This window comes from Mycteria americana, chromosome 3, assembly GCF_035582795.1.
Source record: "Mycteria americana isolate JAX WOST 10 ecotype Jacksonville Zoo and Gardens chromosome 3, USCA_MyAme_1.0, whole genome shotgun sequence".
Lineage (NCBI taxonomy): Eukaryota > Metazoa > Chordata > Aves > Ciconiiformes > Ciconiidae > Mycteria > Mycteria americana.
Genome location: NC_134367.1, coordinates 80,300,278 through 80,315,494, shown reverse-complemented (window position 1 = coordinate 80,315,494; position 15,217 = coordinate 80,300,278). Strand labels below are relative to the sequence as shown.

The 15,217-nt window shown below is 36.0% G+C and overlaps 1 protein-coding gene across 14 annotated transcripts in view; it reads right to left on the bottom strand.

Annotated features, from left to right (window-relative positions):
- The window catches only part of AFDN (afadin, adherens junction formation factor), a 134,869-nt gene that overhangs the window by 78,698 nt on the left and 40,954 nt on the right, over positions 1–15,217 (bottom strand). For all 14 annotated transcript variants that reach the window (XM_075495791.1, XM_075495788.1, XM_075495794.1 and 11 more), the window contains exons 4-8: positions 13,877–14,040; positions 12,342–12,502; positions 11,168–11,325; positions 5,110–5,221; positions 4,526–4,693 (exon numbers count right to left, since the gene is read on the bottom strand). In XM_075495791.1, coding sequence (XP_075351906.1) covers positions 4,526–4,693; positions 5,110–5,221; positions 11,168–11,325; positions 12,342–12,502; positions 13,877–14,040 — 763 coding nt within the window. The remainder of the gene's footprint in view (positions 1–4,525; positions 4,694–5,109; positions 5,222–11,167; positions 11,326–12,341; positions 12,503–13,876; positions 14,041–15,217) is intronic.

The following is a 15,217-nucleotide window of genomic DNA, read 5'->3' as shown; positions in this document are numbered from 1 at the left end:
GGCAGGAAACAGTGATTTAGAAAAAAGGGTTTTTCAAAAACACTAAAGCATGTAAGTGTACAGTAAAAACCACTACAAAACACACAGTGTAGGGTAAAAAGATGCACAGTATATTACTATTCACCTATAGTCACTAGTGAAATTGTATATGTAAAACCTGTGAAAACTGTGGCTTTGTATCACTTTCCGTGCTGAGGATGCAATACAAGTATATTTCATGACTGGATTTAGGCAGTTATGAGTCAACATTCACAATTCAAATAGCAGTGTTATAAAAAAAAAAAACAACTGTGTAGTGAACAGAAGTGAACAGTCACTGTAAGCACATCAACTCAGTGATTCATAATACAAATGTACATTTTTGATCAACACAAAAACACAAGACAGGCCTCCCTTCATGGATATATATTTTAAATGCATTACTTTACCACTAAAAGGTGAACCCTACACCACTTTGGAGATGATAATTTCAATTGATTTCACTAATCCAGTGCTTGAAACAATGCTGGGAAACAGTATTAACTTAAAACCAGACTAAACCAAATTATGAAGATCAGATCATAGCAAACAAGTAGGCCCAAAGTTGAACTGGGACTGCACAAGGCACAAGGGACTGCACCTATTGACTTAAAAATTAGCTAAATCCACATTTGAAAAGCAGCAGATTTCCTGCACAAGTTCCTGAGTGCTAACAGTTTAGACAGTCAGAATTTTAAGAGATTAGTTGGGCAGATTTGAAATATGATGTCGAATTCAGCAGATAATTCTGCTATTAAATTTCAGACAAGATGTGCACTTCCAGAAGGAAGAGCCAATAGTAAACATTTTTGGTAAAGGAAGATTCAGTGACGAACGTGACAGACCACAAAGCTCCTTCAAACTAATGTGTAAAAGTGTTACCACATACCATACTGCGGTTCCGTTCTCAGAAGGAAGGTTGGCTGGGGAAACCACCCTGGCCAAGCCTTTCAAGCTTCTCCAACTTCCTGTAATAAATTTTTCTTTCCAAGTTGTTATACCCGCACATTCTCAGCATCTCCCATTGCTGTCAATTCTACAGCTCAGGGTTGCTTTTTTGTGATGAGGCAGAGAGAAAAGCCTTAAGGTTTTGCCTTTTTTTTTTTGTAATGCTTTATAATTTTTCATTTCAGGCTTGCAGGATAAATCTCAGAGACTCAAATCCTAAAAAATGGCTGTTTGTCATTTTTTTCAGCCTTTAAATATTATGATTGAACAACTGAAGTTAATAACATCCCTGAACTCATCAGCAGCCATATTCACAGATAACATAGTCAGTATCAGCTATGCAAAGTGCTGCTGTATCTCACTTCAGTCTATCCAGTCTATTTCTATTACTATCAGATCCATCGCAGTTTATTGGTTCATTTACATGACCAGGAAGACAGAGACAATTGCTGACTGCCACATTTACAGCCACAAGCTACTGAAGTGCATCCTCTACCGTACTGTGCAGAATCTGATCTTCAGTTTATAAAACAGTCATACAACCAGCAACGTCAGCAGCTGTGGAGAAGTAGAAAAATGGGACATACTTCCAGTAGCAAACTTACTGAATTTGTGCAATTGCACAGGGCATGAAACTGAAGTCTGCCAGGTTCTTCTGCAAGAATATAAACAGCCAATGTTTTCACAGAAGGACTACAGTATTTATTTCTATATAAATACAAGTATCCTGAAATGCACTGTTCCAAAGAGACAGACTGGACTCTAGAGTACTAAGACCTCTTTTTCACATTCTGAGATAAAGATTTAAGAAATTGTAATTATTTTTTTTTCCAATGAGATGCAACCAAATTTCAAGCTTTCTACTCAATGGTCAGGTGTTCCTGCAGAGCTTGGCTATGCTTATTAGTTCAGCACACTCTACGGAACTTCTCTGCTCTCTAGGATAATGTTGTTAATGAAATGGAAGTCCAAATTCATCAAAGAGTTGAGCACTGGAGGCATAAGTTTGAACAGAGTTCTTTAAACCCCAGTATTGTACTCCACAGCCATGAAAGGTTGAGCAACACCAACAGACATATAGTACTTCTATAGCAGTCTAGAAAATAAAATGAGGAAACAGATGCTAAAACAGTAAGAAAAAGAAAAGGTATTTTGTTAGACATTTCACAATGAAGAACAAAGTGGCTTTGTATTCTTGTCTATTTGGCCAAACCAGGACATATCTGCACATTGATTCTCCTTAGAGTTTAGAGTAAAGATCCATAATGATTTGTAGGTTAAGTTACCAATTTCAAATGCTACAGATAAAACTGAACAAGACTCTACTGTCTAATGTGCCTAAATCTCTTTGACGTACTATGTTAATGTTAGACAACACCACAAAGCAGGCAGCAGAAGTACCAAAGGATGCTACAGAACACCACAGAGCAGAAAGTGAGGTCACTTTACCAGTGGTCCAAACAGTATTTCACATAAAAATCATCACGGATTTCATTCACTGCATCAATGCAGTCAAACATTGAAAAGCACAATTAAGTTCCATGCCGTTTACCCCATTTACTTTTTAACTATGAATTCTGCAAGCAGATGGATCAAAGAATGTTTTTCTTTCTACCACAACCCTGCTTGTAAACCATCCTATGAAATTTAGTTGTTAACCTTAGCTGGAAGGTTGAACTCTTTGTATGGTAGCACATTCATGATCTATTTTATGTTTGTTCACAGATAGAATAATTAAATGGCAGCTGACAAGACAGATAACTACTTCTGCGAAGCAGCCCCTTGGAAAAAAGTAAGATAAGCAAGATAGCCTTTCATTTGTCAAAAAGAAACAGAAGATTTACAGCCAGCGATGTTTTTAGTGACTAATGAGAGAACAGTATTAAATATAGCGTTACCTTCGTAAGCGTGATAGTTGTAGTAGGCAAAGTGATTCCTTCTCCCTGGGGTTAGAAACACATGCAGAGGACCCAGGTGAAGGCAGCACCAGCAGGACAGATACCATGCAGAACATGCGGAAGAGGGCAGGAAAAGAAAAGACAGGAAAGGGTGAAACTGTAGCCAGACAACACTTACTCCATGTATAAGGATGAAGTGCATTAAACTCTTTCAACTTTAGAAACTGCATAGAATATAAAGACATCAGTACTACAAAGCTACTGAATGAAACAATCCTTATTGTTTAGAAAAGCGACAACAAGCTGTTAAAAGAAAACCATGAACAATAGGTCAGTCCCACAGGCAATATACAAATGCTTAGTACACAGCGTTGCCACCTGTGGCATTTCAGATTGTTTTTCCTCTCTCAGTTAATGGATGTCTTGCTCCACTGCCCAAGCACAATGTTTTAATACTAAAGCAACTAGGCTTCATGAAGAGTAAAGAGTTTAGAGCACAAGAAAATAAATCAAAAGTATGATTAAAAGAACGCAAAATATTAATAGGCAAATCAAATCTCAGCATATAGAACACAATATAAAATACATTTAATATATTCTGTATACTGCTAATTTCATCTGGCTTTAAAAAAAAAAAAAAAAAACCAAAACAAAACAAAACACAAAAAAACCCCACCAAACATGCTACTTCACTATGAATTTAACCTTTTGCTTGCAGTTCTGGTCAAAGTTTTCAGCACCAATTTCCAACCTTGCTCCCCAAAAGGTAAACAACCAGACTTCACATTGTAAATCACTTGTTTGGATACCTGAGTGTACCCAAGTTACGCTTAATAGGAAAAAGAGCTGCAAATAACTAAATCATCAAAAATGAAAGTCCACATCCAAATCTTTAAACATGAAAACAATAGAAATTAAGAACAGAAGTTGTATGTGTTTTATCAGTTGTTGTGCTATAAACAATCAAGCTCCCCCGGCTGTTCCTAGATCATAAAATCAGTTGTAAATTACAGTGCAGCCCAGAGAGTTGTAATGATGCCAAAATAAAACCCAGCCTTGCTAGTGATTTGAAGGTTCCATATAGGCTGAAAAATTTTTAGCAAATAAGTTTGATTTAAAAATTCACGTTCCTGTCCTTCTAAAAACATATTTTTCATGTATGGCACTGTCAAATATATGTTACTAGGTATGCTACAGTATACTTCTGAACGTAAAACAAACCAGATTTAAGCAGTGCATTTCTGGCTTTTCTGGTTCCCCCCCTAAATCACAAGATGGCATGTTAAACTATTTTATTTATTATCAAGTTTTAAACCCCAAAATCCAAAAGGAAGTTGAAGATTGAATGATTTTGTTTGTTTGTTTTTGAAACACTTAAAACTTCATACTTGAAATGATGCTAATACAGACAAAGTCTTAGTCAATCATTTCTCCCCTTTTTTTACTCCAAACATTTGCTACTAAAATTTCGATATTCTAGCAATATGCAGCTCTAACTCTAGATAGCTCCAATTCAGAATCTGACATTAGAACAACTGATGTGGCATTCACTTACACTGCCAACAGAATTTCCTGTGCTTCTAATGAGTGTCTTATTTTTCGAAAATCTAAATGACTATGTAATAATGTAATTTAGATTACTAGGTAACCAGAATTCTTACCTGGGCTTAATTCTACCAGGTATGGTAGTTTCTCAGGAGGAAGGCAAGAGCCATAGCCAGACCCGTCAACTCTTTCCTTCCCCTTTAACGGCTTTCCATCAGTTATTTTCTTGGACTTCTTTGGGACATAATCAGGAGGCCGCCTTTTCAACTGAAAGACCAGTATTCCTAAAACACAGTATTATACATCCTTTGAGTCTCAAAGCAAACAAGCACACATCCAACATCTATTAATTTGTGTTGCAAGTGTTCCATAGGATTACTTTCAGCTTACTAAATTCCTGACACTTCTTCATGTAGTTATTTTTAAGTTAAAACTATTTAAAAGATTAGTAGCATAGTTCTCCACAGTGGGTAATTTAGAAACTTCAGGATGAAATGTAAAACCCTTCTACTGTCTAAAGATGTATTACTAAACAGTGCTGAATGAAAGTAAGAGTAAATAACTCTTAAAAGCACCTAGTATTAAAAGTGCCTGAAAACAAAACACTAATATATGTTCCAATTTCTTACTTTACAGGGGGTCCACACCACAGGTTACAACACCCAAGGCACAAAAATCTCTTAAAGCTTTTTAGACATACCTTTATCACTAGGCCACTCCCTGAATATCTGCAGTGGACACTCATCATCATCAAGAATAGTTTCTTTAGCACCTTTATCATCAGAGTGCTGAGCACCAGGAGGCAGCATGACCTAGAAAAGAACCATTATCAGTTTTCAGAGCTGTTAGTGGACAATTAGAACAGAGGATTCAGGGGTATATCTGCTGATTTTGTTTGTTTGTTTGTTTATAACAAGAGATAAGCAAAAGAATTCAGTAACTTGAAATGCATTTTGCTTTCCAAGACTTTTTCTAACTCTCTCTCTTGCCTCTTGTTACAGTTAAATCACACTTCCCAGAACACCAAATATATTTTAAAAGCTAAGAAAAGCAAGTTACTCTTAATGTAGACACGACCATCTTCCAGTAAATAAAATTATTCCAATTTCTCAGCAGCCAAGGGCGGGGGGTGGGGAATTATCTGTGGAGGTGACAGTTAAAAAAATAAAACTGAAGTTTCCTTTATTATCTCACACACTGGAATCAGCCTTTCATTTTGCTAATGCCATTCCGCTAACACAACATGCAAGTATCTTTAGAAATAGCAAGACAAGCTGGCAAAGAGAATGTTGTGATACCTCCTGCATCCTTAGCTCCTTGTCTTACCCAACATTTACCTGCTCTACACAGAGACTAATGGCATGACTGGAGCATTTCACACAACTGCTTCATGCTGTCTGGCTTTAAGGAAGAACCAAAGCTAAGTATACTCTGGGAACAGAACCACAGACTGTTCATACCTTTTACAGCTATATCCTTACAAGGTAGAGAAAGGGAGAAACTTTGATTCATGAGTTCTGACTCTGAAGGAGACACAGCCTGTGATTTCATGCACATTTGCATTACTGCTCCCCACAGCAATCAAGCATAAAAAACAATGACAGGCAGTATTACAGTGTGTGAGTACCTTCTAAGTTAAAGATAGATCTTTCAAAGCTGAATAAAAAAATAAAATAAAATACATTTTACTCCCTCATTTGTGATCCTAACAATGTTATTTAAATTCATAGACAGCTCTATTTTAAACAAACTACTCAAATTATTCCCATCTCTGAACTATGACCCAGGTAACACCTTCTGAAGTAATGCAGCTATTGGCTACTGCACCCTACTACGGTGCAGCCCTCAAGAGGCTTTCCGCTCTTATTTGTCACCTCCTCTCCACGCCCATTTCAGTGTTAACTAAGTTCTCACAGATCCACCTCAAACATACTTTCATCTTCTTCCAAGCAGGAAACAAGTACTTTTAAGATCAAAAGTATGTAATTGAGTCATTGGCCTTTCCCTAAAACATTTTCTATGCAAAACCCAGCTAAACATAGGACTAATTAAATTATCTTTAATTAGATTTTCAAATAGACAAGATATTATAAAACGAGGAAACATTAAAATGTATAAACCGAAGGGAAACAGAAACACATCTACACTCAAATCTTACCTTGCCAAACCACTCTTTTCTATTTTACATCTCAGATTTTAAAATCAATTATACCTACGGGATAACTTTGATTAGCTAATTAAAGTAACACTGCGTTGCAAGCCTTATTCAACAAGCAACAATTTCTAAATGCAAAGCCCTCGAGACAGAAGGTAACTAGTTACAACACAAGAACTACATGCTACAGCACACATGCCAGGGCCTGACCAATACTGGACTGGGGAGCAAACCAAAGAAAACCCAAATGCAGTGAAGTTAAGAGGGCAGATGAGATATAAATACATAGGTGCTACTACATGACCATGATACTACTTCTGCCTTGGAACATGGATGAGCATCTGTACTTGGTGTTGGGCTTAACGGCACCAATGGTAAACTAGCCAAGTTAGAGAAGAGGGGTCACACAAAAGCACTAATCCCCTCCTCCTCCCAACCAGTTACCATTCCTCCCGTCTCCCAGGAAGAATGAGCAGGTAACTCAGACATACCTCACTTAAAAAAAAAAAAAAAGGTGTGTGAAAGTGTCTCACTTGCGGAAAGACACAAAACACCAAATCTGAGCTTATGCAGGCGAGGAGGCTTCTAATCGTGGTGAAGCCATTTTAGAAAACATCTCTATGTTTTAGGCGAATGCTGCCTCAGTGTCACCCACAAAGCTGAAATTCCTACATTTTAGAATAACGGGAAAACATGGGAACAAGTTTATATTATGATTAGGCTTTGGCTCATGGGTAGAGATTTGCTTTCATTTTAAAAAACAGAAGATGCGGTTAAATATCCTTTCACGAATTTGAATCCATACAGACTGCTGAGATCGGGCACAGACATTTCCCTGATTTCTGCAACAGCGTAGGAAATTGAGATGGGTAAAACCAGCTTAAGATCACAAGTCTTGGAAGCAGGTTGTCAGCTGACAATCTACGAACTGAAACAAATTCATAACAGATAATTAGGAAGAATATACTCTGCTTCCTCATAATTGCATTCATGAGCATATACAAATTATCATAAAGTCATTCCAGCTATATTTATTCATTTAAAATGCAGTGAAACATGCAGAAAATAGAAGCTAAGAAATTTAAATGAAGTCCATAGCAACTTAGGACTTAACTTCCAAGTCATTTGCTGGGATAAACAAGTAAGAGAAGATAATACTCAAATACTTAAACTCCCTGTGGTACGTAATAGCTACAGATCAAGTTATCAGTCTATCCTTAGCAAAAGTTTCACAGAAAAAAACCCCATGATATAATAGGTCTCCAATAAGCTCTTTTGTCATTTTAACATTTTTTAAATAAAAACCTCATTATCTACTGTATGTTTTAATTATCTGCTTATTCAAATGAATTAATCCTCAATTTTCCTTACAAGTTGGGAACACAGGGTCTGCACATGCCCCTGAAAAAGCAAACAAAACCAATGGAACTTGCAAAAAAAATATTTAATGTCTCATGTCTGTAATGTCTACTTCTTAAAAAAACAAAACAAAACAAAGAAAAACTAATCACCATGAACTGCATGTTTTTGCTTGACATTACAAAAAGTTATTTATGCCTTATCCTCGAGTACAAAATAAAAGCATGCTAAAACAAAAGTCTAATCAAGATTCTACTTTTAAGAGTTAACTGGTTTGCTGCATGCCTCAAGTCTTATGCCCTAAGTGAATACATAGAGGTAGCTTGGAAGAATGTCTAATTAATTTGACATCTTGAGAGATGTGCAGTGAACCCTGTATTATTCAGGGAAACTCAAACCAAGCAAACCGAAACAAAAAAAATGTATATTGGAACAAACTTGTATTTACTTGATTACATAGAAAAGCACTTTAGAAGTGGGCATATAGGTACAGCCCAATACACTGCAAGCCAGGTTATGAAAGCAAGGAACTAACAGGAAACTGCCATTTACAATAAAAGTCATCAATGGTAAGTGTTAAGAAAAATTCTCACAATGTTCACCTTTCAATTGAAACTTCAGAAGTGAGTGAACTTTATTATGCAGCCTTATAAAGGTCTTGTCATATAACTTAAAAATCCATCTCAATAGTTAAGTAAATGTCAACTGCTTAAGTCTTTGAAGACACTTCAATTGCCACCCAAAGAGAACATTTAAAAATCCCAACCAATAAGAAACTGAAGTTATACGTTGCACTGTACACTGTTTTAAACCCAACAAAAAGTAAAGAATAGGAACATGTGCAACATAGATTTGTCTTCCACAGAACACTGTAAAAAGAACAGGGGCAAAAGCCCACCGCGGTAAAGAACAGCTATGAGACTTCAGTGTAAAGGAGTACCAATGGCCATGACGCCTATTTACACCGTATTTGTGAGTTTCCAAAAAAAGACAACAGTGATGAAAGACACATCAAGCTAAAGCTAGGATATTTTAATGTTTCCAGCAAGGAAAGCAACTTCCTAAAATATCTGGCCAAAAGAAGATCTTAAAGTTAGGTTCAAAATACTCAACTTTATTAAAAAAAGAAAGATTATCCTATTTAAAACCCAAGCACTTTATCAGCAGAGAAAGGCTAAGTAGATTTCCACCAACTACAATGAATTATAGTGAGCAAAACAGTAAGGTCTTCTACACTTAAAGGTAAAAAAAAAAAAAAAAAAAAAAGATCTGCTATTAGCCAATGAAGACCACTCGCATATTTCAAATGTAAACAAGTATACAACCTGTGTCCTGTAGAAACTTCCTATATCAAGAAGATGTGTTGCTCAGAAAAGACAAAATATTTTCCAGAAGTGCTTTCCAGAAAACTAATTTAAATCAATTTGCTTCACAGCAAAGACTTTGTTAATCTTTCCCAAGATCAAAGCAACATTCCTCAGACTATTTTCTACATTAAACATCCTCACACAAGATCAGAGAACAAAGGGAGATGAGAGAGAACACCACCACAACAGTGATTTGCAATAGTTTCCCTGGTAAGTGTGCAATCGGTTCAGTAAATTCCCTAAAATATGAATATTTCATAATACATCATAATACCCTCTAACTCTGAACTAAACAGACTGATGCAAAACTATCTTCCAAATTCAGTCACAATGTCTCTGCTGTAGCCCCCAATTCTCTCAAACCAGCAGAAAAACAAGCATGTCAAGTCAGCAGCCTATTTATTATTAAATAACTGATCAATAACTGAGAATCATGAGTTTCATTTATAGAAACCACCATATGAAGATGTCATAATTAAAACTACACATAGAAAATAATTCACAGCCAAAACTGAGAATCAATTTTTAATATGCTGTATCATTAAAAAAAAAAAAAGTATTACTTACAAAATTATTCCCCTCTAATAAAAACTTATGTAAAATTTTACTGAAGTAGAGTAAAATTAACTGTCACAGTTGGGACCTCAATTACAGGTTAATGAAGACAAGGATAAAATGTCTAGAACTTCATTAAAAATATGTCCAGAACTAAGACAAAACTGTTGAAACAATAAAAACTAAGATTAGTTCACTGTTACGTAACTACAAAAGCACTACCACTGTATGGTTTCCTTATTACTAATTAGAACAACATTAGAGCAACATGTCAATTCCCAGCTAATTATACCCCTAGAGGCTGTAAGCACAGCCGAAATAGACACTAAGGTTACTCAAAGATACCATAAAAAATAAATCGGAAAGCAACTTTAACACCAAAGATATATCCACATCCTGTAGAGCAGCTAGAAAGTGCGGGGAATAGCAAATAATGTAAGGTTCCTTACTGTTTTCCAGTGGGACTTTAAGCACTGGAGAAGGGGCAGGGGAAGAGAGCACAATACGATGAGACACAAACATTTTTCCCCTTCTTTCATCATTTTAAGGAGCAATACATCCAAGTTTATTAGACAAGTAATACCCAGAAATGTAATCAAATATTGGACTCAAACAAGGATCAAATGTTTTCAGGTCTCACTGTTCTCCTCCAGAGGATGACATGGACAGAAGTTTGTAACCTTTAATAAGTACTGCCCATGGGACTTTTTGATAAAGCCATACCTCTAAGAAACAGCAATTCTATACAATTCATTTAGAACTCCTAAAATAATTAAATTCTGAAAATAAGCCTAAGTTTCACTTAAATGTTTAATCTTTTCTGATGTGTCATGAGGGTAAGCTACCACTGAAAGGCATAAGGCAACAACATACAACATATACCTTTTAAAATGGAGTTTGGACTCAGCACTTTTGCCTCTGAGCAGGTGCTCTTAGTTCAGGGGAATAGTTTTGTGCACAAACAGCTCAAATTTAGGTATCCGCAGGATTAACTATTAGTTTATACATCTGTGAAACATAAGCACACTTAGTGGTATAAAAAACCACAGTGCCAAATACAGAAATGTGTTACTTCTGTTATTAATGCTTATCTACACAGCTAGTAATGATTTAGTAAGATTGGAAGATTTAGGTTTTAAAAACAAAAAACCTGACAAATCACTTCAGAACTCCTGAGGCTGTTAGATTAAAAAAAAAAAAAGGGGGGGGAAAAAAATTAGTCGCAGAATTACCAGAGTCTTTCCATTTAGTTTTAAAGCTACTGCAAGGAACAAAATCAAATATGAAGCATGAGAAGATTGTGACTCAGTAACATCACTTACACGAGCAATACAATAATCCTTGGGATTTTCCTTCTCCAGACCGTATTTTTCCAGTGCTTCAATAACTGCAAAGTCTGCAGTATCCGTAGTGGACAGTAGGATTGTCTTGTACGGTATATTTGGTTTTAAACTGTCTGCATAAATTCTCAGTGTCCCACCTTGGAAACAAAATTTAATGAACAGTGCTACCAGAGAATAAAAAGACAGACAGGCAGCTATTTGTTATACTTCTAAGAGAATACCAGAATGAACCCCTTCAGTAATAATTTAGTCAATCCACTAATACAAGAAAAGTTACATAACATGGCTGAAATAAATTTGTCTCCGCCATTGGTAAAAATCTCCAGTGATGCTTTCCTAATTTCTCTAAGCAAGTCTTTTCCCCAGTGCTTCACAATTCTTAGTATTACCCGAAGTTAAAATGAAACAGTGACAACGACTGGATGAAGAACTGACCTTTCCCATCTTGACAGCAAGTTTGTGCTGACCTTCAAGAATCTTCCCTCTCTTTAAAAAGCCCATTTAATACATCCCTCTGGTGATGTTTTCTACACCTCTAACTCCTTCTTCCATGGACAGAATACATCATTTGAGGTTTTATCAGTGCTAACATTGCTTCATTCATTCATTTAATGTAGATGTTTATACAACCACTGTTGTTGTATCCCCACCCCCAAGAACATGAAATACTTGATCGCTGATATTCACAAGATCTACCAGAACCCTTTGTGCAGACCTGAACAATCACTCCTTGCCATCCTGTATTTGTGCTACTGATAGCATTTTTACATTCAGGTCATTCAGCTTGTTCTTAGCAAAATGAACGACATTTATTTCAGAAGACTTCCTCAGTTTGTCAGTTTAATAAGTCTAATTCTGTCCTTCCTTCTTTCCCATTTCAGCACTGTTAGCAAGATCAATGAGCATATTCTCTCCCATCAATTTGCCCATCACTGAAAGCTTTGACTCGCACTCGTCACAGAACATACTCCTGTGGAATCTTACCTCTACAAATCCTTCATTCAGTTACACCATAGATAAGTTAGCCATGAAGTACAAAAAAATGTTGGTGAAAGCAGAAGTTAAGTCAGATTTACAGGAGTTGCTGGCCTTAAAAATACTCTCTCAGTAAATAGTTTACTGTTTACAACTTAACCAGAATAAATCTAAGTACCTGAGTCTGGTCTGCCATCAGAACTACGAAATTCCTGCATTCTCTTCTCTAGTTTCTGCTGTCGCCGCCGTTTCATAACCACCTCAGGATTGGATATTGTGCGAGTGAAGCTGGTCTCAGGCATATCTTTGTAAACCTCAGCTGCAAGGCGAGAATTCTCACTGCCAAGTTAGTTTAAATAAAAAGAAAAAAATGTTTTTAATAGCTTAAAATACATATATCCTCATCACCTCCATAAAGGATAAAAGGCAAGTAGAATCCATACACACAGGAGATCAATTAAGTTATTGTAAGATGTTTTCTACATGAACCTCAATTTTGCTAGGATTAACACTGTTCATGTACCCATGCTCACCTGAAATAGACAACAACCAATTTAAGTATTGATGGTTGCTAGTTTTCAAACAAAAAAAGAGGCCATCTACTGGGGGGGGCAGGCGGCGGGGGGTGTGTGTGTATTAAAGAAACTTTACATTATACCCCTAACTTTATTCTGATTTACAATATTGCAAATCATTTGGAAGCAGAGTTAGCATGTGCTTGCAGCTCATGCTTTTTCTTTTGCTAATGCACTTAAGTACAATTCTATTTTAATTTAAAAAAAATTAAGATCAAGCTAAGTAAAGGCACACAATACTGAAAAGATCATGCTGACATCTGAAGAACATTGCAAACGTATCCATGCAGAACAGCACTACACATATGAAAAACAATAATGAACTAAAAATAATAATTAAAAAATTAAAAAAAAAAAAATCAAGCTGAGCAGCTAAATCCTCTATTACATGTCAACCAGTCAACTGATTTCTTTCATCTCTGAGAATCTGTTACCAATTAATAAGTTTTCATCATTCATTTTCTTTCTGGGTATGTTAAAAATCCACCATTAATGATTTTTTTTTCCTGGTGTATTACATATGAAACCTACACACAATCTGGTACAGAGACAAAGTTTAATTTAATGTAGACCTTTCTCAGCTTTCTAGTTCTTCATGCCTGACTCTTGTGCCCTAGTTTTCTGTACAAGGATTAATTATTGTCCTGCCCTATCTCAATGAATAAGGCGCAGCAGATTTGGGAGCAAGAGTTGAAGAACCTAGAAGACTGGCTACCAAAATACATCTCCGAGTAAAACAAACTGATAGTCAGGTGGTAAGTCAAATGCAAACACCTACATATACTAATTTTTCTGGCAAAAGACAGAACAATCAAACATAGGGAGAGGAATAAATTACTCTAGAGTAAATGCTCAAAAATAAACATAGTGAGGAAAGTCCATGTCACCAAGCATGTGTCAATTTCTGTACAAGGAAAAAGAGGTGGAAAAAAGCTTATTTCATGGTTTAAAAACAAACCTTGAGGCAAAAAGTACATACAAACCACAGAAATTGCCATCACGTATTTAGGTTTATGATGATATTGCACCCACATCAACTACTCAGTTTTGAAAGAAACATCAACTTACTTGCTAGAGAGGGGGATCCTTTAAAGTAAGATGTAGGTTACATGAACTGATCAACGTTTAAGACACTTACATATCATCTCCATGAAGAAGTCTATCATCTTTATCTGATGCTTGTCGCAACGCCTCTTTTTCACGCCTCTTTTTTTCTTTTTTTTCTTTTTTTGAGAGAGTTCGTTTGAAATTCTGAATTACTCCCTCTCTTTCTTGTTTTTCAGGGCCATTACTCTGAGCCTTCTGAAATACACGAGTTTAAAAAAAATTTCCATCATTTTTAGTCCAATGAAAAGTTAGTATTGGTTTTAACTTTCCAGATAAATCTGATTAAGACATAGGATCACTAACACAAAAACAATACTCCAGGCAACAATACTCCATTATACAGAGAAAGGACTGATACTCTCCAGAATAACATAGAAGGCAAAAATAATTTCATATTCCAAAGCAGGTATGAACCAATTAAGCACCTTGTACTCAAGAAAGCAAAGAAAAAGCAGAATTTTACTTGAGTAATGCCTACTATCTACTTGGCCTCAAAGATTAACTGAGGGCTGCAAAACAAATTTCTGCCTCCCAGTAAAAATACTTCACAAAACAACACTGCATTTAATCTGTTTTCAAGACAACTGTGTTGGAGCATCAGCTAAGAATAAACTGCAAAAGGAAAAACATTATAGAGGACATTTCCCCTATGGTGTATTTTTCTGAGTTGTCCTTCCAGTGTTCTCTTCTCCAATTCCTGCTCCTTGCATACACAAGACACCTGTAATCCTAGGCTCATTTGCCTTCTGTAGAGAAAATAATAGAAGATGAGAGAAAGAAGATGCAGGTTTTTTTGCTTCTATCAGGAAGTGAAGAACACAGAGAAGGAAGATTGAAGATTATTTAATTCAATGAATAGGAATAGGAAGTCTGGTAGATGTAGCACAAGACATCATTAATTTTCTCACCCCACCTCTAACATGGATGTATCCTGTAGTCAAAAGCGTAGCGTAAGAATAGCTTATGTACCTATACCCAAAGCACCTTTAAAATTAACACACTCTAACTCCAAGAGCAAAAGAAATTTAGTGCTCAGCCCAAGACGAAAACACACTGAACAGCATGTTTTCCACAGTTATAAGCATCCAAGTTAGATATAATATATATAATTATATGACTTCAGGAGCCAAAGTCTGATCTAATTTAATGTTTAAATAACTAATATAAAAAAAAAAGCTTTTGTATGGCTGATGTTTGCATGTCTCTCATTTTGCATTTAGAAGGGGAAAAAAAAAAACCTCCCCAAAAGGAAACAGTCTCCCATCAGTTTTGTTAAGAAACAGAATGTTACCTGGGGAGGTAACAATTTTTAGGTATTTAACTCCCTCTGGCATCCCCTTTTAAAAGCTCTGCAAGAAGCAGGATTACCTCC